We start from the raw sequence: 23,358 nt of genomic DNA, 5'->3' as shown, positions 1-23,358 counted from the left end.
TGCCACTGCCCATTATATATCACCGAGACTTGTACAAAGAATGAGTGGATATTAATGGTCTGCTGAGTCCCGACCTAATGACCTGCTCTGCCCAGAAGATTACCTATACTATTTTCTACTACTTTGCCAATCATCTTGCCACACCCCGCCTGTCATTTTATCAACATCCTTGTCAGTTCTGCTCCTTTCTCCCTGCCTGTTGGTTTGTCTGTATAAAAGACAGTTTGCAATACGTCTTGAAGTGCATAGATAAGTTGCAATACACCTTGAAGTGTATCTTGTAAAGCATGAAGGCCATAAACTTGAGCTTGATTAATCTCGCCAAGTCTAGCTCCACCATTGAAGTGGCCATCGTTGGTGGCACTGCAACTTTCGAGGAGCCCAAGGTTACTTGAGAAAAGGGCCAGGAGAGGACGATCATCATCAAAGCAATCCTTGATACGATTTCTCAACAATTAGAGAATAGCTTCTTGTAAGCTTTGTGACACCTATGTCAAAATCACATCATTTAGATAATGGGCCTACTCCAATCTTTAGCACGCACCATTAGACCAGAGGTGTTCCATAGTACAGTGTACCAATGCTAGACACGTTCTACTTGCTAACAAATGGATGTACAGTTGCACTGCACAATGTTATGTGCATGTTGTGTCCTTGTTGGAAGCTTTTAAGCTTATACCAATGCTAGACACGTTCCACTTGCTGGCATGTGGCTGTACCATTGCTCTGCACAATGTTCTATAATGTTGTGCGGGTCTTGTGTCCATGTTGGAAACTTGGTGGCAGGTGCCATGGCAATCTAAAGGCCCAAGGCATACCAAATTCCTATCCTCCCCCGAAGCTTCCAGAAGGAGATCCTGCTGAGGTAAGCCATCCCCATCATCTAGATTTAATCACTTTCTTCAGAAGTCGCTATTGTTGCACATAGTAAACAAAGCCCTAGCTTTCTGATTTTTTCCCCTCTTTGTTTGGTGCCCTCAACCAGCCCTTTATATCATATCGTGCAGGTGAGACAGAAGGATGTAGGGTTGTGGGGCTCTTAGCACCTGCAACCTTTGTCCGTCTCAAACCTGGCTGCAGCCTGGTTGAGTATGATGAGCTGCTCACAGATGAAGGCCATCATTCCTGTCCTGTTGTGGCAAACCAACCTGCAACCTGTGCAGGCTGGAGAGAGCTGTGGTGCCATGATGAATGCAGCCTGCATAGTGGGGGGAAGGGGGGGAGAGAGAGAGAGAGAGAGAGAGAGAGAGAGAGAGAGAGAAATGAGGCATTCTCACAACATATGTTCCCAGCCTCAATACATTCTAGGAAGAAAAAGGAAGTATTAGCACACAATATCTTACTTCATAAAGAGGTATTAGCACACAGTATCTTACTTCATAAAGAGGTATTAGCACACAACACCTTACTTAGTGCTACACTCAATAGCTAGAAAGAAATCCCAAAAGCCTTATCCATTGGATGAAATTGGGAATAAGGATTACCTCAAGACAGGTATTACAAAGGTTGAGAGAAGAGACATTCACTCAAGCTTAGTGGTGGGAAGAGCAACATGTCTCTCACTTGGAGCTTGCAGGCACGCGAGTGTATCTAAACCCATAATGCTCAAATCATATTTCCTAGATATAGAAAGTATCCTTGCTTGAGGACTTGAACTTAACATCAAAAAACCTAAGGCTTAACTTTTCCCTTCACCTAATTACTGTGTAAAAAGTACGGCTTCAAACAATCAATAGTTTTCAAGCAGCCATGAAAATGCAGGCATAGCAAGCCCTCGTGATTGAAACAATGGGCCCTCTCACAAAAAATCACAGCATTATTAAAACACACTTGCAAGGGCTCCAATTGCAAAGACCATTGAATCAGTGTTCTCTAATAGCTCAAAATCCGGGCCATAATGAATGTGCTGTATCCACATTCAAGACCACCTTTTACAAATATAGTATCAAAGCTAGGAACTAAGAAAAAGGTATTAGAAAACATTTCAAAACCTTTGTGGCAGTAAATTCTAGTCAAAAAGGCTAAAGCCCATGTCCTGCACAAAAGGGCAAAGAAAATTTGGTCAGCAAAGAAACAAGAAAACTAACATAAGACTCTTCACACACAAACCCTAATCATCAGACATGTGGGGCTTGGAGAGGGAGATCCCATCGTTCAAAAGGATGCACAGTCAAGCTGGAAACTTCAGGTTGTTTCCCAAACTTAACAGAATGTAAAGTGTGATCTTGACTTCGTGAGAGTGTACTAACAAAGCCCAACCACCAGACATGTGGGGCTTGGAGAGGATCGTTCGAAAGGATGGGCAGTCACGCTGGAATCTTCAGGTTGCTTCCCACACTTAACAAAATGTTAAGCGTGATCTTGACTCAGAGTGTACTCACAAAGCTTCAGATCATCAACTCCATGCATAGCATAGACTACGTGATCTGACATCCCCACATCATCAGCACCCAGGCATAAAGATATGTCACCAGAGGATGTCAGTGAAGGGCCTTACAGACGCAAGCATAACATTGCTCCACTACCCTACCAAAGTACAAAGACTAGGATTCACAGTACAAAGGCTAATAAGGTAGCAGTTAAATACTTGAAGTAGACAGGCAAGGACAAGAAAGAATGAAAATGAATATGTGCTTACATCATCAGACTCCTCTTCAGGCTCTTTCTTCTCCTCTTTCTTTTCTTCTTTTTTCTCTTCAGCCACTGCAGCAGCAGCACCACCTCCGCCAGAAGCTGCCACTGTGACACCCCCACCTCCGCCAGAAGGAACAGAAGCAAGTTTCTCCTTGCCTGAAGCAATCAATTCCAAAATGTCTTTTCCTTTCAGCTCACACAATAACAATTCGATTCTGTCATCATCCGCTTCAGCTCCCACTGCAAAACCATGCAATGAGGTGTAAATTAATAAAATCCAAGTTACCCTACAATATGCTTACAGGAAAAAAAATCAACCACATACTGAAAGAGACCCTAGATCAACCCCTTCCACATACTTGACACCTTCCATATACTTGGGAAAGCTAAAATTTGGAACATTTTCCAAAAACATTAAAATAACCATGATGAAAGAAATAGACCACCCTTCTAAGTAGAAAATAAATAATTCCTAATCCACCCTTCCAAGCACTTGTAGGAAAACCTATACCACACTACACAGAGAAAAAGAGAATTAAACTTTCTAGTAGGAAGAAAGCATCACATGATAGGCTCCTCTTACAGAAGAAAAAGATGCACGTTCTTAAGAAAAACCTGACCCTCTCATGCTAGAGATCCAAACTCAGAACAGCCCTTGAACATGCTGAATAGAAATCATAACCGAGCAAGGGGAGCAGAGCCATAAACCACCAGCGAATTCACAATGCAGAAAAACCCATACCCACCCATCAAACTGGAATGCATCACCCACTCTGAGAGAACATATAGCATGCTAAAACAGAGAAGCTCTGAGCTCTCATGACATATAAATCAAATCCTTGCAATGGCGTAATCAGTTAAAAATCATACACAAACCCAAGGGACTTGTGGTGGCGGTAGCAGCGGAGACGTGGAATGGTGGGCAACACGCACTACAGGGGCGATAGGCCCCGAGCTTTCCTTAATGAGACCCTGATCTGCATTTCTAGGGAACAGATAAACTTAATCTGCGATTGCACATAAGCTCTAATCTGCACGGAATTTTGCGGAGACATCCTAATCTGCACGAAGCTTGCAGAAAAAAATCTGATCTGCGCTTGCAGAAAATTCATACTCTGCACAGTACTTGCAGAGAAATCCTTATCTACACTTGCAGAGAAATCCTAATCTACACTTGCAAAATAAACTAAGAAAACCCTAATCAGCACTTGAAATTAGAAAAAACATTAATTTTCGACAGGTCAGAAACGTGAAACCAAGATTTACCTGAGCCGAGAATGGTCTTGATGTCATCTGCGGAGGGAGAAGCCTTACCCCCTAGCAGGGCCAGCAGGTAGGCAGCTACCACCTTCATAACTAAACCCTAAATTGACCCTGCAGGAAAAAATGCAGATGAGCTTACAAACGGCAGCAAGTTAGCAAGGTGCGAGAGGAAGAAATAGCCGAAATAGGACAGTGGACTAAGCAAAACCCTAACTTTACCGGCTCAACCGGTCTCAACCAGTCGAGCCAGTTATATGGAACTTTTTTTTAAAAGAAAAATTTCCGGCCTTGCCTTTTACCCTTCACATACCCTTAAAAACAAAAGCTGGAACTTTTTTTAAAAAGAAAAATTTCCGGCCTTACCCTTCACATACCCTTAAAAACAAAAGCTGGGTTTCGGAAAATCCTTTAGTGTGCCCTTCTTTGATATAAGGAAAGAAATCTTGAGTGATGCCCTCAGAGCGTGTAGTCAAGTTGATAGAACGGTCAGGTCTCATTATGGGGGCCCGGGTTCGATGCCTGTGAGCTACACGGTAGGGGCTGCTTGTATGAGCCGATGGATTATTCCACCTTCACACAAGAAATCTTGAGTGATCTTTTACTTTTAAATGAAAAAATAGGGTCACCCTTCAAATTTGAAACTGCTAGTCCCAATAGCCAACGTGGGATGCAGTGGCTTCAAATGTGTCCAATCAAATTACGCTGGCTTTTTTATGGTCGTTATGCCCATTTTTTAGCATTTGAATCATTAAAAACTTGGGAAATTTGTGAAACCTATCAAAAATTATAGTGAACCATGAAAAACGTCTAATTTAGCCTCCTTGCCGTCATTTTTAAGGGCAAGGTAACCTGTCAAAATTAGGCAAGCCATCATGTGGCCTCTAGCTACCCTCTAATTTTATTGCTCAATAATCGCCTAGAACAAGGCTTGTTAAATTTAAAACCCAAGCAATTTAGGTTGCAATTCAAGCAGGCTAGGCTATGTTGCATAGGGGCTAGACATTTAAAAATAATAACTTGATACAATGTGAAGATATAGGCATTTATTACCACTAAGAGCGAGGCTAAGCTATGTTTTTAAGAGAAGGTTGCCATTCTTTTGCGACTATGCTTTTAAAAAGGCTAGGCTATGAGAAGGGCTATTATTGACTACAACCGGTTGCCATTCTTTTGCAACTTGTTGTAGTTTACTTCCTCTATGTTTTTGTGGGCTTATCATCAAAGAATACACGTAGTGGAACTGTGCAAGCTACCCCAAAGAATACATTGGCTTATCATCAAAGAATACACTTGGTCGAACTCTGCAAGCTACCCTAAAGAATACATTGGCTTACCACCAAAGAATACACCTAGTGGAACTCTACAAGCTACCCTAATTTGTTGTGAGAACAATTCCATAGTTGCTAAAATACAAATAAGAGGGGCCAAAAGTTTCAAAATCAGCAACTCCTCCATCCCACATGGAAATCTTAAAGAAATAGAGTCACGTCTTTTTTTATCCTTTGTGTGCAATGTGAAGGTCCCAGAGGAAAAACGGTTATGATGGCGCTTCCATTTTAGGGGGTAGTTCAGTCATCTGAATCCACCCTTAGAATGGTTATTGTGTTGCACCATGCGTGGTACTACCTTTCTTTTCAAAAGGCATGCAGTAGGGGAAATGAAACTTTCCAAACTTTTAAAAGGCATGTAGTAGGGGGAAATGAACCTTTCAGGCATGCAACAGGGAAAATTAAACTTTGGCCTACAAAAACATGTCCCTTTACTAATGTAGAGCTCAGAAATTCCCTAACAATAAGTTGAGAGTGCTTAAGAGAATAATTTGAGTTCAATTTACAAATAGGTTGAGGCCTTGTAGGTTACATCAAATGGTGTTTGAGTCAATCTAGGGACACTTAGTGATGCCACTTTCCACAACACCTTACAAGTATGGGTAGGTGTTGTGGAAAGTGGCATCACTAAGTGTGCCTTGCAAATAGGTTGAGGCCTTGTAGGTTACATCAAATGGTCTCTACATCAGTCTAGGGACATTCAATTGATGAATGAGAATTATCAAACATGAAGTTTGATAGTGGCACATACATGCTTAGATCCTAGGCTCATTAATCTAACCCTCTTAACCAATACCAAACCTTCCACATTCGTTAATGAGTTGATATCCTAATTAAAGTAAAAAGGAAAGTATGGATTTTTATTAGGACATAAATAATTATATAGTGCTCAGTTCATTCCATGCAAGTAATAGACCAAAAGTTACATCATACTAAGGATGACTAAAAGTAGGACCAAAATAGGCTTGCACCAATCATCGCATAATTCACTGGAGATATTGGACTAGAACTACATAACCACAAGAGGCTCGCACCAATCACATAACTCACTAGATACTCAGCTAGAATCACATATGGAATGAAGGGATGTAATGCATGAAAAATATGAGTAATCACCATGTAAACATGATGCCTAAGTGTGTTTAGTCTCTCACCAAGAGAATGGAAATAGCCTTCCACAAGCCAAGAGAGAAGCCATGAGCTCCAAGAAACATAAGTTTTCATTTCTAAAAATGATCATCAAAAGTTACAACCATGGTCCAAGTCCCCTCTTTTATACATGGACTTGTCCCATTATTAACCCTATTGAATAAAGTTCCTACTTTATTACAAACCATCCCTTCCCAAAGATTTTGTCCTCAAAATCAATAACATGTACAATCTCAAAGTATGAGACTCTAATGTAATCAATGGGAAGTGGTTAAGAGTTCTCAAGTACATCCAAAGCACATATACAATGAAAATCTGGATGTATACAAGTCCACAAAGCTTCAAGCCCAAAGTGTATGAGTGGGACTGTTATGACAGCCCTTCTAGTCGATGAAGACCCTTGAAAATCCTTCATTTAGACTCCATATATTGGGCTGAAAATGATATGTACACTCAGCCATATGAAGCCCACATCATAATCTTTCATTAGGATACGCCATGAAGCTTGTTGGAGTAGAAAAATAGGCCCAATAGTAGACCTTCCCAAAGCTGTCCAGAAATTACAGCATGTATATTTCTCCTCATATTACCCAATTTGCTCAAGTAAACCATACCACTTGGTCACGGAAAGTCATCCACAAGTAAGCCATGTTGTTGGACATACTCCAATGATTGCCAAGTAGCCTCATCCATGGGTAATTGCTTCCATTTGACAAGGTATTCATCAATATTCCGATTCCTCAACTCTCTTGTCCTCTTGCCAATAACCCTCTCCGGCTCATAAATGATCTCACCTTGCGAAAGGATCCATCCTTCTTCTTCACCAAGAGAACGGGAGATGCAAATGGAGATTGTGAAGGTTGAATAAGACCCATAGCAAGCAAATCTTGCACTTGCTTAGCCACTTCCTCTCTTTCTACCTTAGACAAATGGTAAGGAGGCTTGTTGACAACCTTTGCATTCGGTTCAAGTACTATGGCATGGTCAATCTCCCTCTTAGGTGGTAGACTCTTTGGCACTTGCAAAATATCTTCATACTCCTTAAGAAGAGTTGCCATTTCCTCATCTATGTGCTGTCCGCTGCCTTCCATCCCCTCTTGGGTAACATGTAACACATAGATAGTGCCAAAAGCCTTAATCTCTTTCTTGAGTCGCCTTGGAGTGATCAAAGAGAGCTTCTTAGGTGCATTTGCAGCAAGTACCACTTGTTGCCCATGATGTAGAAAGCTCATGAAACCTTGTTGAAGGTTCATGTGAATGTCACCAAGTGAAGCCAACCAATCACACCCCATGATAATGTCGATGGGACCCATATCCAAAACCACCAAATCACCTTCCCAAGTGTATGAAGAGGATAAAACCACTTTTGTAGAAGGGCAAACCAAGCTAGTCTTCTCACTTTCCCCATTTGCCACTTGCACTTGGAACGTTGTAGGTGTCTTCTTTGTGTTGAGTTTGAGAGAGTTGATGGATTTAGAGTTGATGAAGCTATGAGTGCTCCCGAAATCCACAAGAATATGTGCAACCCTCCCATTGATGGTCCCCACCAACCTTAGTGTGCTTGGGTTCTTGCAACCCGCCAACAACTCTTGTGAGATAGAGCATATGCAAGCTGAAATTTCTGCATTGGTAGGCATGTCTCCGTCCACAAGGCTTTCCTTAACTCCACCTCCCGGATCAAACGGAAACTCACCATCCTCCGTGATGAAAGAATGGTCTTCAAGTGACTCCTCATGTGCTTCTTCATTGCAATCCTCCCATTCCTCAATGTCATGAGAGTCATCCTTGTTCTCTTCCTCATCCATGAGGATCATAGTGGCCACAATCTTCTTTGATTTGCACACATGCCCGGGTGACCACCTCTCTTTGCACTTGAAACATAGCCCTTTGCTTCTCAACTCCTCAATCTTTGGATCATCCATTCTTTGAGTCTTCTTGAAGGGTTGAAAGGGCTTCTTCTTCATGAAGTCACTACCCTTTTTGGCATCAAATTGATGTATCTCATTCTTTGGCTGTCCACCCCCAAATGATGTAGGAGTTCTTGGATTAGAGGATGGTAATGTAGAGGTAGGACCTTTCCCAAAATTGTAAGAAGTAGTGGTTGGTTTGAGTGTGTCTTTGGTGAAGGTCATGGGCTGAGACCTCTTGTACTTTGGCTCATAGAGTTCGGCTACCCTCATAGCTTCTTTGAGAGAGCTAGGCCTTTGAGCCGACACATCCGCCTTGATGAAGTGTTCAAGCCCATGCACAAACTTTTTCATCTTCATGTCTTCACTCAAGCCTTCCACGTACATTGAAAGCTTCAAAAATCTCTTGATGTAACCTCTCACCATCATCCCCTTTTGAGAAAGCTCATACCATTCTTCATGGTATCGGTCAAGCACTAAGGGTGAAATGAAGGCCAAGTTCATCTCCCGCTTCAATCCTTCCCAAGTTGATGGCGTGTTCCCTTGTTTGACCAAGTGCCTCCACCATTGATGAGCATAATCTTCAAGATGTAAGGAGGAAAATTGTACCATATCACGCTCACTTTTTGGGTAAAGTTGGAAATAGGTGTCAAGCTTGGTAGCCCACTCCTCCAACTCTTGCGGAGATGACTAATAGGGTAACATGTCATCGATGGACACCATCAGTGATGTGTAACTCTATTAACATCATCATTACATGAAGAGTTGCATAGATCAAACACTTATGAACTTTTTTCTTTTTGACGCTCCTTAATCTAAGCTATGGTTAAAGAGATATGCCTCTCACTTGTAGCATGAGTAGTATGATCCGTGTGTAGCTCAATCCAATGGGATTTGCATCCCTTTCGGAGCTAGGGATTCAACTCGTACCGGTGCACGGAAGCTTATCCACGAATGGAGAGAATGCTAAGAACACCACTACCTTGACATAGACTTTACACACACAAGCTCAATCTTGCCATAACTCATTCACTCATCATCCCACTCATTCATGCATCCAATACAAGAAGAAAGCTAAGCTAATGCATACACAAGCTCAAAGCATACTTCATTCTCAAGCTCTTACTTCCCTAGCATGCACACAAACCTTGAAGCTTAATGGCAAGCAATGCCTTGCCCATGGATAAGCTACAAGCTATGGAGAAGCTTAAGCTTGAATCCACTACCACACAAAGCCTAATAGAGAATCCACAAGCATCAACCAAGAAACATGCACACTAGAGAATAGACATGAGAAGAGAGACAAACATCATCTCATTGCATTGAATTAAAAAAGAGCATTGCTCATACAATAATGTAGATGGGGAGAGAGAAGAGCTTGCACCTCTATGAACAAGAGGGAGAGCTAGTCTCAAGAGAGCTCAAACATGAGTTTAGGCCAATGTGTCCCTAAGCTCTCAAATGAGCCACTTTTTATACTAAAACTCCTAAAACTTCCCATGTGGGATTATTCTTAAGCCCACTCCCACACTCATCTACAACTTGGAACTCTTTACAAGAGCCCTAAATAAGAATGTCAAGTCTCTTGTTTTCTTGCTTGCATCTTTGTGTTGCATCCTTGCATTGATCACCACTCGTCACGCAACACTCCCCCCTTCCTATTTTGCGCACGTCCTCGAGCGCGGTAGAAGCAAAATCTGCAAAAAACAATGGATACAAGTAAAGCCTTTTATTGAAAAAAAACCAACAATGACAATCTCACACGTGAGCATACAAGTGAAAGGCTGATTAGAGTTTTAAAGAGTGCTAAAAGAGGTGAGTAAAGACTAGTCAAAGTGAGACTAGGTGGTAGATAGTGCTATGCAAAGGCAAGTGTGCTTGTACACCATAGGTTATGACCGCAGTCTCAATGTTCTACAATTGTTTAAGTTATTTCTACATGGCAACCCGACTCCTAAATATGAGCAATGGTGATTGGACCTTTTTTTTTTGGTGTGTGTGTGTAAAAGTTGAATATTGAGGAAGGTTCCATCCCAAATGAGACCCAAGCAATGGCCAAGAGACCTCCGCCAAGAGAATCTAAAGGCCGCTAAGTATCTCAAGGGCGACAGACCCTTTTCTTTCTTTTTGACATAAGGAGTACCCCATGAAGATGAGGGCATCGGTCTCGAGGGCCCATAATATACCCCAGAGTCCTACTAGCATCCATCAAGGTGATAGAGTCCTTGAAGGTCTTTCTTAACCTTTTAGACGTCAGTGTTCACCCCATGGAAACCAAGGCATCGGCCCCAAGGTGCTAAGACAACCCCAGGTCCTACCAAGCATTCCACATGGCTGTAGACACGTCATGTCTCGATTCACTTGTATATATTTTTTAGGGCATGATTTTCGTAAATTTTTTATTAATCCTAGCACCTAGCCCATACCTAAGAGGTAGCTACCACTAGGGATAACTAATATACTTCAAGAGCATAAGAACTTGGCATACTCCGTTGGTATATATCCTACATCGTCTTCAAATAGAAATACCTTTTACTAAGTCCTCTAAGAATCTAGAAATCACTCACCACATTTTAACAACTAATTTAAAACTTAAACTAGCCAACTGTGTGTGAACATGCAAATAATATATCCAAAAGTTAAAAGCACATAAAGAACAAAAGATTATGATTTGAATACACCTGTTGTAGTGCTCGTTGATGTTGTGCGTTTGCATTGATGCATTGCTGATGTTGTGCACATTGCTTCTCTTTGCTCTTTGTAGGCATTGCATGTCTCCCCCCTTCCTAATTTGTGTGCACGGTAGGTGGACTATTGGGGCGTGTTTGTATGCTCTTGTTTAGCTGAGATCTCTGCAAAATGTTTATTAACAAACAAGAAAAGAAAAGAAAGGAATAAAATTTGTTATTGGTGCCAATCACCGAATATAGCCGAGGGGAAAAACCCAGTGGGAGAAAAGTGCCCTGGCTTGTTGATCTTATTGTGGAGTTGATAAGCTTACCCTTGTACTGGTGGTGGATCCGTGTCCACTTCTATTGGAAAGATGGTATCAATCACTTCAGGATGCAGGGACAACCCTGTACAAAAACCGGCCTCTGGAGAAGGTGGTAGAGGAAGGAGTGCTTCCTCGCTAAAATATAGCATTGGTTCTATGGGAAGGTTAAGCAGACAATTTTGATTTTGGAACTGCTCAATATAGGTACTCATAGTGATCCAAAATTGACATGTTGAGGCTGGGGGAAGGAGGGCTTGCAAGATAGGTGGTTGCAAGTCATTTATGCATGTATCCCTCCATTGTTGTGCTTGAACCTCCTCAGGTAATCTATGTTGATTTGGTCCTCAGTCTGGTACTCTCACATTAAGAAGGTTATGGCGTTGGGGTGTAATTCCCACCACAATTTGTTTCATTAAGCCCGTGCCATATCGTCGAAAGTAAGAGCGGCATAGCCAACAAATGTGTGAAGCTTCTCCTAATACGAGTCGTGCACACTCTTGACAATGTGGAAATGGGTGATGCTGTTGATAGAATAAAGTGACAAAGTGATGCCCACAGCAATTTTCACCTAAGGGAGCATAAAAGTACCTAGAATGAGTTTGAAAAGGAGGAGCACTATAACCCCCGCGATGTTCAGGTTGAGTACTATCAGAGTTAATGCATGGTGGACATGTATCTCGCCAAGTATCCATCAGGAGGTATCTGGTCGTAGAACAATGAAATTTAGAAACTTCAAACTTTATACACTCATATCCATCATTACAATCCCAATAAAAAACATTGTAGATAAGATCATCTCAAAAAGAACACAATCCTCTAAAGGCATAAGGAACCACATTAGTAAATGTGAGACTATTCAAACACTGATCTACCAAAGAGCTTCAATTGTAGTGTTAATGCCTTACCTTTGGTTTTGGGTATGTCCTTCTTAAGAGGTGGGAAGGTTAGCAATTGTCGAGGAATTTGAGTAAGATAAGAGGATTTAGGCATTGAAGTGCTAGAATCTATGCTCAAAGGAGACTCATGTAAAGTTGGATTTGTCTTAGGTACACAAGTTGATGGTGGAATTGTGTAACAAGGAGAAATTGGGACAACTGGTGATTCAATACATGTTTTGGGAAGGTCAACACAAGGAGATTTGTAGGTGCTATCACAACCACCTATCCTATCTTGAAGAGGTTGTGTTGATTTCCTTTGCACCCACTGATATGGAAAACCAAGGGTGGCTTTTGGAATCTTATTGATACACTCTTTTACCTCTAGTAAACGATGGCATTTGGGAAGCCAAAGTGCTATTGCACCCTCATAATAGCCTTGTGCTTTAAGAACATGCTTTGGGACCCAATGAGTAACAATCTGAGGTTTAGGCTTGGAAAAGATGTGCTTTTTAGGAGGCTTAGCAACTAGGCTAGATGGTACAAGTTTGTATGCATCTTTGGGTAGCCAAATTGATAATTCCTTCTTGCCTGGCCTTCTTTGAGCAGTGACTAGAGTAGTGGGAACATACCAGCCATGGCTCTCACTTGAGGACTCATCGATTATCCACATCATTTGTGTTGGAGCTTCAAGAGCAGATTTTGAAAGTGGGTTGTGTAAGGTAGAAACACCACCCTTTTGACATGATAAAGCTCGTGGAGTAGCAGATCCCAAGATGCAATCAGAATCAATTTGCAATTTGTATTGTCTATTCTTCCAATCTAATGAACAATTGGTAGCACTTAACCATGATCGACCCAGAACAGCCTCTACCACTGCCTTGGACTTACTTGCCACATAAAAGGGAACTGACATCTGGTGATCCTGAATGGACATCATAATGACACATTTTCCCTCTATAGGGTTATCTTCACCTGAGAAGCTTCGTAAGTCAATAGGAATGTGCACAAGTGTTGGTTGTCCCAAGGCTATCCATGTGTCAAACGAGAGATTATAATCTGCACCAGAGTCAATTAAGGCAGAGACAAAGTAGGTAGTCTCATGAAGATGAAGACACACTTGAATATTGAAAGGATCAACATATTGAGTAGCCAACTGTAAGGCCAACATAGAAGCCTTGCGACGCTCCTTGGCTTTTGCAACTCTAGCTTTAGCCTCTTCTTGAGCCTGACGTTTAAGTAGGTCATGTGCTTCTTTCCGTGTGTGTGCAGCATGCATTTGTTGAAGCATGGATTCAGTTAATGGTTCATTGTATTTCTTGAGACGACTTCCATTAATTAAGTTAGGCATTTACTCACCTTCTAGTGTCTCTAAACGCACTGCACCACTTGGACTAAGCTCATTAATCACAAACTTTCCTAGGCCACGTTTCTTGAGCTTTCTCTTATGCTTCTTAAGTGTGTACAAGAGCACAAGGTCCCCTTTTTTGAATCGGCCAGTTGTTACATTTCTATCATACCATTGCTTTTGTCTCCTCTTCTCGGCATACATCCCCATTACTGCCAATAAGCGGGTCTCATCAAGCTTTTCCAATTCATCAATGTGTTGTGAAAGCTCATGACCAGTCCAGTCCAATTGTTTAGCAACTCGTAGAGTAGGTACAAGAAATTCAATGGGAAGAATTGCATCTAGCCCAAAAGCAAGCTCAAATGGGGTTGTGCCCACAGATGTTTTATAGGCTGTCCTATATGCCCAAAGAACTGAGTGTAACTTTTGCTCCCAATCAGTCCTATATCCCTCAACAATATTTGTGAGTGCTGTGCAGAGAATCTTGTTACTACTCTCAGCTTGTCCATTGGTCTGGGGATGATAGGGTGCAGAACGCTTGTGAATTACCATAAATTCTTGAAGCAAAAACTCTATGACCTCATTCACAAAGTGCACACCTTGATCACTAACGATTTCAATAGGTAAGCCATAGCGTGTAAACACGTACTCATACAAGAACTTGGCTGTGGTTCTGGCATCATGTTTAACTGTAGCCTTTGCCTCTACCCATTTGGTCAAATAGTTAGTTGTGCGACTATAATATATTCGGCATGCATGTGACGAGCTGGAGGTTTAATGGGACCGACAAAATCAATACCCCATTTGGCAAAAGCACGTGTGCTTAACATAGGCCGCAATGGCATATTGTCCTTTGTGATGGGAGGTTTGTTCCTTTGACAATCGTCACAACGTTTTACATATTCTTCGACATCCATTTGTAAGGTTGGCCACCAAAGCCCAGACCACCTAATCAACTTAGCTGTGGTATTGCCCGAAAAGTGTCCACCCCCAACACTTGCATGTGCATGAGTCAAGATTTTCAAGTAGTCAGCTTCACATACACACATGCGTAAGTTGCCATCCTTGCCCCTCTTGTAGAGTTGGCCCTCTATCAGCATATAGTTTGCCGCTTCAACTTCAATAGCATGCTTTCGATATTTAGGATTTTTTTGATCAGTATGACCATGCTGAAGATAGTCCACAATATACTTACTCCAACTTGGTGTAGTTGAAATTTGGAATAATGTGACATTATGAATTGGCTGTTGAATTTGACATGAAGCACAGTTACGAACAAATTTTTCAGCATCCGCATGCATGGTAGGCCACCATTGCCCATCCTGAGATATACGTCGCACACAAGTAGCTGATGCATGGATTCCACCGATACCCGCATGTGCCCATTCCAAGATCTCCTCATATTGGTCAGGGTTAGGTATAAGCCGCAACACTCCATCATTACCCTGACGATATAATCTCCCTGAGATTAACTTGAATGGTCGCCATAGGTCCACATTAGGACCTGCTAGTTGTATTTGCCCACTTGTCAAAATTTCTAAGATGGATTCAGACCATTCAGGAGCTGTCTCTACAAGGAAAAGTGTTGAATCTAACATATCATCATCCACACCCACAGGAGCTTTGCCAGAGGTGATTCGAGACAAATGATCTGCCCTAAGATGAGTTGTTCCTTTTCGGATTGCCACTTTTCTGCCTCTAAGAGCTTGTCTATTTCTTCTTTTATCTTTCGTGCAAAATTCTGATTGTAAGTATAAGGACGTTGCTTGGAAGGCTTTGCATCCTCTCGCAATGGAATTGTATGCTGACATATGCTTGGATCAACTCCTTTGAGGTCTTTATAACTCCAAGCAAAAACATCGCGATACTCCTTTATTGTTTGAATTAATAACTTTTCCTCATCTAAGGACAAGTCTGTGGCAATCCACACATAGCGAGGCTCTTCTCCTAGCTTAGCGATATCAAATTTTTTTTGCATCTTCTGGACCATCATATGAAACCCCTGGCATGCTTGGCTTTTGTCGCATGGGCTGTTGAAGAACAATCTTCCGATCTTGAAGAGTGTACTGTGTGAAGTTGGGGGGAACATTGAGACCTTGTTCTTGTCCACTTGAGTCGTCACTCATTGAAGACCATGCAGTTTTGAGCTCTCCTTTGCAATCTTGCATCAGATTTTTTTGTTCAACCGTTATCTTTGCACTTCCGACATTCTCTTTTGAATCGATTTTAGACTTGAGTTTTGGTTTTTGTTTCTTCATTTTTTTGCGATTTTTGCTAACAGTTTTTAGCTTTTCTCCTGGTTGGAATCCATCTGATCGTTTTACTTGGTCTTTGATACTATCTTGTGCTTGGACATAGTATAGATATCCGTTCTTTCCTGAGAAGTGAGGTGGTGCTTGGACATAGTATAGATATCCGTTCTTTCCTGAGAAGTGAGGTGGTGGTCGAGAGTGTTCATTCTTAAACTCCTCCTTTTCTTTTTGTAGTCTCTCACGTCATTCCCTCTCATCTTGTTTACGGATTCTCTTATAGCTCTTACAGCATTTATGTTTAGGTCGGCTTCGAGGGATCTCTACTTGAACCTCCCTTCCTCTCAAGAGCAGGCGTGCCTTTCCTAACTCTTCCTCGGGGATTATCACATCATTATCAAAATCAGAGTCCCATCCATCTTCCTTATCAGCATCATTAGCAGATTCGAGTGTTAAATCCTCCACTGAGACTTCCTCTACATGCAGTGCTATTGTGGATGCATCCCCATAGTACAAAACATCTAGAAGGTCACGTGGTTGTACCATTCGTATAGGAATAATGTCATATCCATCTGAGTTACAAAATTGAATTGGCTTAGGTAAAGCACATGTCGATAATGTTGCAAGGACATGACTCCATTCTAGTGGATCAATTAAGTGCTCAGGGAAGGGTTCTGGAATGTATGCCTCATCTGATACACTTCGATTCCCCTTAAGTTTCTCAGTGTTGAAATCTCTACATGAGGCTCCACACATCCACAAATCTTCTCGCCCATTTGACAATGTAACTCTTGACCCCTCAGATGAAGCAGAATCAAACTCATTTATTGGAGACCTTGTTACATCACGATATGAGTGATTCTTTAGGTTGACCCTTGTGATGACAAAATCATGTCGGAGGTACAAATAATTGTATCCCCAATCTTGAATCATTTGAAATTGTCGCATGAATGGTCCACCCAATATCACTTCATAGTTTGGATGTTTTCCAAAATCCACTACTGCAAAGGTGTGCTCATATTCAATCCCACATGTGGTGACCAATATGTTCTCAAGCAGCCCAAGGGGATGTTCTAAGCTTCCATCTGCTAGCTGCAAGCACATCCTGGTACTCCTAATAGCTGGTTTGCCCCACTTTTCCCAAATGGACCTTGTCACAATGCCCACTCCTGCACCACTATCAAGTATTGCAGTTGAAGCTACTTTTCGCACTTCTAATGGGAGGGTAGCATTTCCCTGATCGTCCTCACAAAATTTTCCTACTTTGTTGATAAGAACTGGCATAACATGCTTTGTCTCAGGGTGTATAGTACAATGATGGTGACCCTTTTGTAGCAATACCTGCTCTGACAAACATGGGGCAATATCATTCCACAACTCAGGTCGAAGTTTTATCAAATCAAGCAAAGGTAAGGTACAAGCCACTCTGGTGCTGACAAAATAGCTTGCACGATACCCATATCCATCTCCTTTGTCAACCTTCTATGCATGGAGGGTATCCTCAAGGTTTGAGAACAGTTCTCGTATTCTCCCAAATATGATGGTAAGGATTTCATTGTATGCTTACTTCTAGGAGAAACAATTGTTTGAACTTCCTCCTGGATGCTTGGGCGTCTAAAGTTGTTTTCTGTGCTTCTGGTAAAATCCACCTCAGAGAATGGAGGTGAAATAATAGAGGACATATTCTCATTAACTTTCTCATGAACTGCTGCCCACATCTCATTTGCCATGTCCTCGTCGTTAGCATCAATAACTTCATCATTGCATGGGAAGGCAAGGCTAGGTGGTGGCAGAATACCTTCTTTCAATGGGGTGGCAATTGGTGCAGACTTCTCGCTATGAGATTGTGAGATGAGATCACTTTTCATTTCCCAACTTGATGACACTTCTGGTATGGTTTCTAATGTTGGCTTAAGAGAGGTTGGGCCCCGGAGGGATAGGTGGAGGTGGGCCCTCAAGTATTGATTGAGCTTCCCTAATGAGTTGCTGATGTACAGCTAGATTGATCTTCTCCTCACGAGGGTTTGGGTATTCTTGAAGCTTCTTGGGTAGCTCAGATAAAGCTGCAATGCGACTTCTATGAGCATCAATGATGGCATCTAGAGTCTCGTTCACCTTATCCACAAAAACAAAACCCCCAGAACTATCCTCGGTCATACTAGCCTCATCTTGTTTAGCACTAGGCCCAGGTTGAGGTTGATGCTCCTCATGCACTTCTTGGGATGTAAAAGCTTGATCCCTCATGTTTTGTTTATAGACTTCTTGAGAACTAGTGGATGCACTCTTAGTTCGCTTGTTGCGGTTCTTTTTCCTCCTAGTGGTCTTTTTTCTATTGGAATGTAGGGTCTTGTCCACTAGATTTGCCTTTGCATCCCTAGTTCGAGGTGTCTCATCAGTTTGCATTTCGACATTTCGTGTTCGTGATCTAGTCATGACTCTAAGTGGCACGACATCCTCATTCTCTGATGAAGGTGGCGATGGAACTGCCCCTACAAAGTTGAGTGAGGCCTTTGGTTGAGAGGTGGCTTCCTCATGTGGTTTCAGCAAACAATCTTTTGGGAAGTGTTCTACACAACACCCTAGACAATATCTTTCAATTGGTGGAAACTGTGGTACTGTTGTATTGGATCGACCTGCTTGCCTTGAGCGATGTGGACAATCACGAGCCCAATGGGGTTCTCCGCACTCATAACAAGGGCCTATTAGTTTGGCTTCTACTTTCCTTTGCTGCCATTGACCTGAGGGGCCTGGAGTCCTAGGTTGGTAGCCGCCTAGCAACATCAAAGAATTTTGTTCCGCTGGTTGAGCCTCCAGTGCTTGGCTTGGATATGCGGGACTTTCAAAGAGATTTTCCTTGGATGAATATGATGCATATTCCTCCTCCACATAGCCTGGGTTTACCAAGTCTCTACACATATTTGAATTGTCGTAGTCAACAACCCTCACAGGAGCAGTCCCAGGAGCAGGAGGTTGAGCTCCAAGAACAGGTCGTGCTTGCTCTTGTGCCATCGGTGGCTTACGTTCAAAATTAGTATACTGTTGATGCATTTGTGGAGTCACTCCACCCCTTTACTGCTCACGCTCTCCTGTCTCATTCTTGCAATGCGAGTACATTCCTGTGTGGTGTGGGTAAAGTTCCAAGCACAGGCCTGGCACCACTTCTTTGTGGGTTGGTTTGTGACTAGAGGAAAAAAGGTATTACATTCTTCGGTTTTATGGTTACCGCCATCCCTAAGCTCTCAAATGAGCCACTTTTTATACTAAAACTCCTAAAACTCCCAAAACTTCCCATGTGGGATTATTCTTAAGCCCACTCCCACACTCATCTACAACTTGGAACTCTTTACAAGAGCCCTAAATAAGAATGTCAAGTCTCTTGTTTTCTTGCTTGCATCTTTGTGTTGCATCCTTGCATTGATCACCACTCGTCATGCAACAATCCCCTTTGAGGGATTAGTAAGAGATAAAAGAGAGGTTTAGAAAGAGGGAAGGATAGTGTGTGTGTGTAGAGAGAGAGAGAGAGAGAGAGAGAGAGAGAGAGAGAGAGAGAGAGAGAGAGAGAGAGAGAGATTGTCAAAGCATCATTTTGCTTGTTGCTTCTTAGCAAAACACACCTTAATGTCTTGCAAAATTTGACAAAAACCTCGTGTGATTAAAACCTATGAGTACCATCAAAAGCAAAATGTGCCAAGTGGAGAAGGTAAGAAGGTCACCCAAATAAGGCTAGATATAAAATAAATAATCCACAAGAAAATGTTCCAAACCCATAAATTGATCATAAAAAGCTTAGAGGTTGTGTGGGAAGGAACCTTGCTAGTTTGATTATGCTTACCCTCACCACTTACCATACTCAATAGAGCTATATAGGAGCATGAAATGCTCAAAGTATATGTCTGATAGTTAATTCAATCAAGTAGGAAGTTGTCAAGTACACTTATTACTATGATCAAGCAAAAGCAATTAGCTTGATAAGAAGCTGATTTAATCAAGTAGGAAGTTGCCAAGTACACTCATTATGATGAAACAAATAGAAAAGTGCAAAAGTACACTCATTATGATCAAACAAAAGCAACTCATCTTGTAGTTAGTTCCAAAAAGTAGGAAGTATGCAAATAATTTTGCATTATTTATCAAATCGGACCTCATGTAATGAATTTCCTCATCCAAAAAGCTTTCTTTTGTGTAAATATCTCTACAAAATAAAAATGCAATAAGTTTACGAGATCCTAAATCGAGTTACATTTTTTAGATTAAGGTGCATTTTTTGGTCGATCATAATTTGAAAAAACATTCAATTCTAGAAGGAAAAACACTTGGTGGAAGAAATTATGGAATATTTAAGAAAACCAATTATAATAAAGCTATTGGACTTACATTTCTCCACGGTGAAATTTTTCAAATCGTACACAAGTTTGCCTTATGCTTCAATCAATATTTTTTGGGGCATTGGTAAGTTCGAGCACATGTCAACTCCTTAGCAAAGTTAAGCACATGAAGTAACACAACTCCTCCTTTCCAAATATTTAAATTTGGGTTTCATTTTTAGCTTCCTAGCATTTATCAAAGCAAAGGTCAAGGAGCACTCATGGGGAATGAGGCATTAGTAACTAATATGGATATAAAAAATATCTCATATGAATTTTAAAAGAAACAAAAGAGTTTTGGTACAAAACATAATGGCAAGAATGAAGAATTCAAAATTTGTTATGTGTTAGCAAATAATTTGCTCGATAACATGACCAAAAATAATACTTTGGGCATTATATGCAAATCATATGAATTGTTAACTTTGAATTATATGACTAAGGCTATTACGAGTACTCAACCTCCACAAAATGTACCACTTCTTACTTCCAAATGGGTGGCTTTCTCATCTCTTAAAGCAAATTTCTCCCAGTTGAAGATTTTGATCATAGCAAGAGGCCTTTTAAGTCCTCTTGGTATTCAGCTGGGGTCTTTTTTATGGTTTTATAATGATGAGGAAACTATGACATGATGATTGTAAGCTCTCTCTCTCTCTCTCTCTCTCTCTCTCTCTCTCTCTCTCTCTCTCTCTCCCTCTCTCTCTCTCTCTCTCTCTATATATATATATATATATATATATATATATATATATATCTATATATATACTTGGCAACTTCCTACTTGATTGAATAAGCTATTAGACATATACTTTGAGCATTTCATGCTCCTATATAGCTCTATTGAGTATGGTAAGTGGTGAGGGTAAGCATAATCAAACTAGCAAGGTTCCTTCTTCCCACAACCTCTAAGCTTTTTATGATCAATTCATGGGTTTGAAACATTTTCTTGTGGATTATTTATTTTATATCTAGCCTTATTTGGGTGACCTTCTTACCTTCTCCACTTGGCACATTTTGCTTTTGACTCATAGGTTTTAATCACACCAGGTTTTTGTCAAATTTTGCAAGACATTAAGGTGTGTTTTGCTAAGAAGCAACAAGCAAAATGATGCTTTGACAATCTCTCTCTCTCTCTACACACACACACTGTCCTTCCCTCTTTCTAAACCTCTCTTTTGTCTCTTACTAATCTGTTAAAGGGCATATCTCTTAAACCATAGCTTTGATTAAGGAGCGTCAAAAAGAAAAAGTGCATAAGTGTTTGATCTATGCAACTCTTCATGTACTGATGATGCTAATAGAGTTACACATCACTAATGGTGTTCATTGATGACATGTTAACCTATTAGCATCAGCACAAAGTATACGATCACATATAATTTGTGTGGACATGAAGCCAGGTCCTCCAAACTCTACCAAGAGCTTCCCACCATCACCTCCAACCGCTTTGACCGCCGCCACCACCGGTGCTCTATGGCCACTTTGATCGCCATCACTGCCATTGCTCTCTAACATCTCCGACTGCCATCACAATCGGTGCCCTCTGACACCTCCAATCGCTCCGACCGCCGTCACCCGCTGGTGCCTTCCAACCGCTCCGATTGCCGTCACCGCTGGTGCCCTCTAACACCTCCGACTGTCGTCACCGCTGGTGCCCTCTAACACCTCCGACCGCTTCGATCGCTGTCACTGCCGCTGGTGCGCTCCAAATGCTTTCACTGCTGGTGCCCTTTGACATCTCTGACCACTCTCTCCCTTTCCCAAGGTAGGGTGAGATCGTCTTGAGCACCATCTCCCTTTTCCTGAACAGAAGGTCTCCCCTCTACACAACATGATGAGGGTTGGGAATTCGAGGAGGAGGACACCCAAGGAGGAGTTAAGGGGAGCACTCTCTCTGTCGTGTAGCACATTCTCTCTGGTGTACCACATTCTCTTGGAGAGCAAATTTTGGTGGTGGTAGCACATTCGCTCATGTAGCACATTCTCTCAAAGAGGACATTCTGGCTGTGGTAGCACATTCTCTCATGTAGCACATTCTATTCTCTGTTGGAGCATGGTCTCTCTTATATAATTCTTTTTGGCATTTTATTATACAGTGTTATGCTCTTGTGGTGCTTGGTCTATCTCTCTGTATTATGGGCAAGGTGAGCAGCGAGTGGTCAATGGTGGGTGCGGCGTGAGTGAGAGGCTTGTAGGGATACTGCGGTGCTAGGTGGTGGTCGAAGAGCATGGTAGACAGTGTAGAGCATAGGTCTTGCATGTCTAGCCAGTGAGGTTGACTCTTCCTTGGCGGGTATACTTCCCTGAGAGGATCCACGCTCCCTTTCCCCCAACCCTAGTGTTTGTGTTGGTAGTCCACGAGCTCCCTAGTGATGGAGTCATCTATAGCTAAGATAAAATTTGGCGATCATGGTGGGACTCTCCTAGAGGCCAAAGATAGTCTCAAAAAAATTTCTCTCTTTTTTGATGATTTCTTATTGTGGTGAGAGGAGTGTTGTGTATGCCCCCAAAGACTAGAGCTTCTGGAGGTGATTCACCCCTTTGTTATCCTCTTTGAACTAGTTGTTGTAGGGTTCTTCCTCGTTCCCTTACTCTTCCCTCAGCATCTTCCTCTTCTAACCCTATGGCAGCTCCACTAGGGCTGGAGCCATTAGCTACTGTCCTTAACCGTGTGCAAGTTAAACTACCAACCTTCAAAGGTACCATCGCTGAAAATGCGAAAGACCATGTGCGGCGGTTCCTCACTATGTGTGACTCAAGAGGGCTCAACCGAGATGATTCATGCTTGGTCTTGTTCTTGACAATGCTAGAAAAAAGTACCGACGGTGGTACAATCAATTCCCCACCAACCACTTCCCAGATTGGTCCACCCTCAGACTACAGCTATTGGCTACCTTTTGGCCTGGGAACTACTTTGATCTCATTACTCAAGAGCTCAACCAACTCTCCATGAAGGTAGGGGAGTCAGTGGCCCAACTTGCACAAGAGCTAAAGTTTTGATCGCTCGGCAACCCCAAGATCCTGGAAACTACATGCTGTAACAATGGGTGCTTCGCACACTCCCTACTCAAATGACGATGAAGATGAGAGAGACCTTTCCACCCCAAGGAACCCTCCAAGACTTCCAAGACAGAGCTACATAATTGGAGAATGCTTGCCTATGGGGCAGAGCGTATTACCTCTTGGTCCCCACTTATCCCTGGCATGTCTTTAGCTTCTCTAATAGTTCCTCTAGCCCTGACGATA

The 23,358-nt window shown here is 41.9% G+C and overlaps 1 protein-coding gene across 1 annotated transcript; it reads right to left on the bottom strand.

The window, feature by feature from the left end:
• Positions 1-1,845: 1,845 nt before the first annotated feature.
• On the bottom strand, positions 1,846-4,180 carry LOC147640846 (large ribosomal subunit protein P2y-like). The gene is made up of 3 exons (XM_086815990.1): positions 3,901-4,180; positions 2,639-2,874; positions 1,846-2,035 (listed from the first exon to the last, which is right to left on the bottom strand). Exons 1-3 carry the CDS (start codon positions 3,986-3,988, stop codon positions 2,009-2,011), a joined length of 351 nt encoding a protein of 116 aa, XP_086672116.1. The 5' UTR covers positions 3,989-4,180; the 3' UTR covers positions 1,846-2,008.
• Positions 4,181-23,358: the final 19,178 nt, after the last annotated feature.

This window comes from Cibotium barometz, chromosome 2 (assembly GCF_041138505.1).
Source record: "Cibotium barometz isolate CiBa-2024 chromosome 2, ASM4113850v1, whole genome shotgun sequence".
Classification (NCBI taxonomy): Eukaryota; Viridiplantae; Streptophyta; class Polypodiopsida; order Cyatheales; family Cibotiaceae; genus Cibotium; species Cibotium barometz.
Note: the sequence above shows the minus strand (reverse complement) of the source record. Positions and strands in the feature narration are given on the sequence as shown.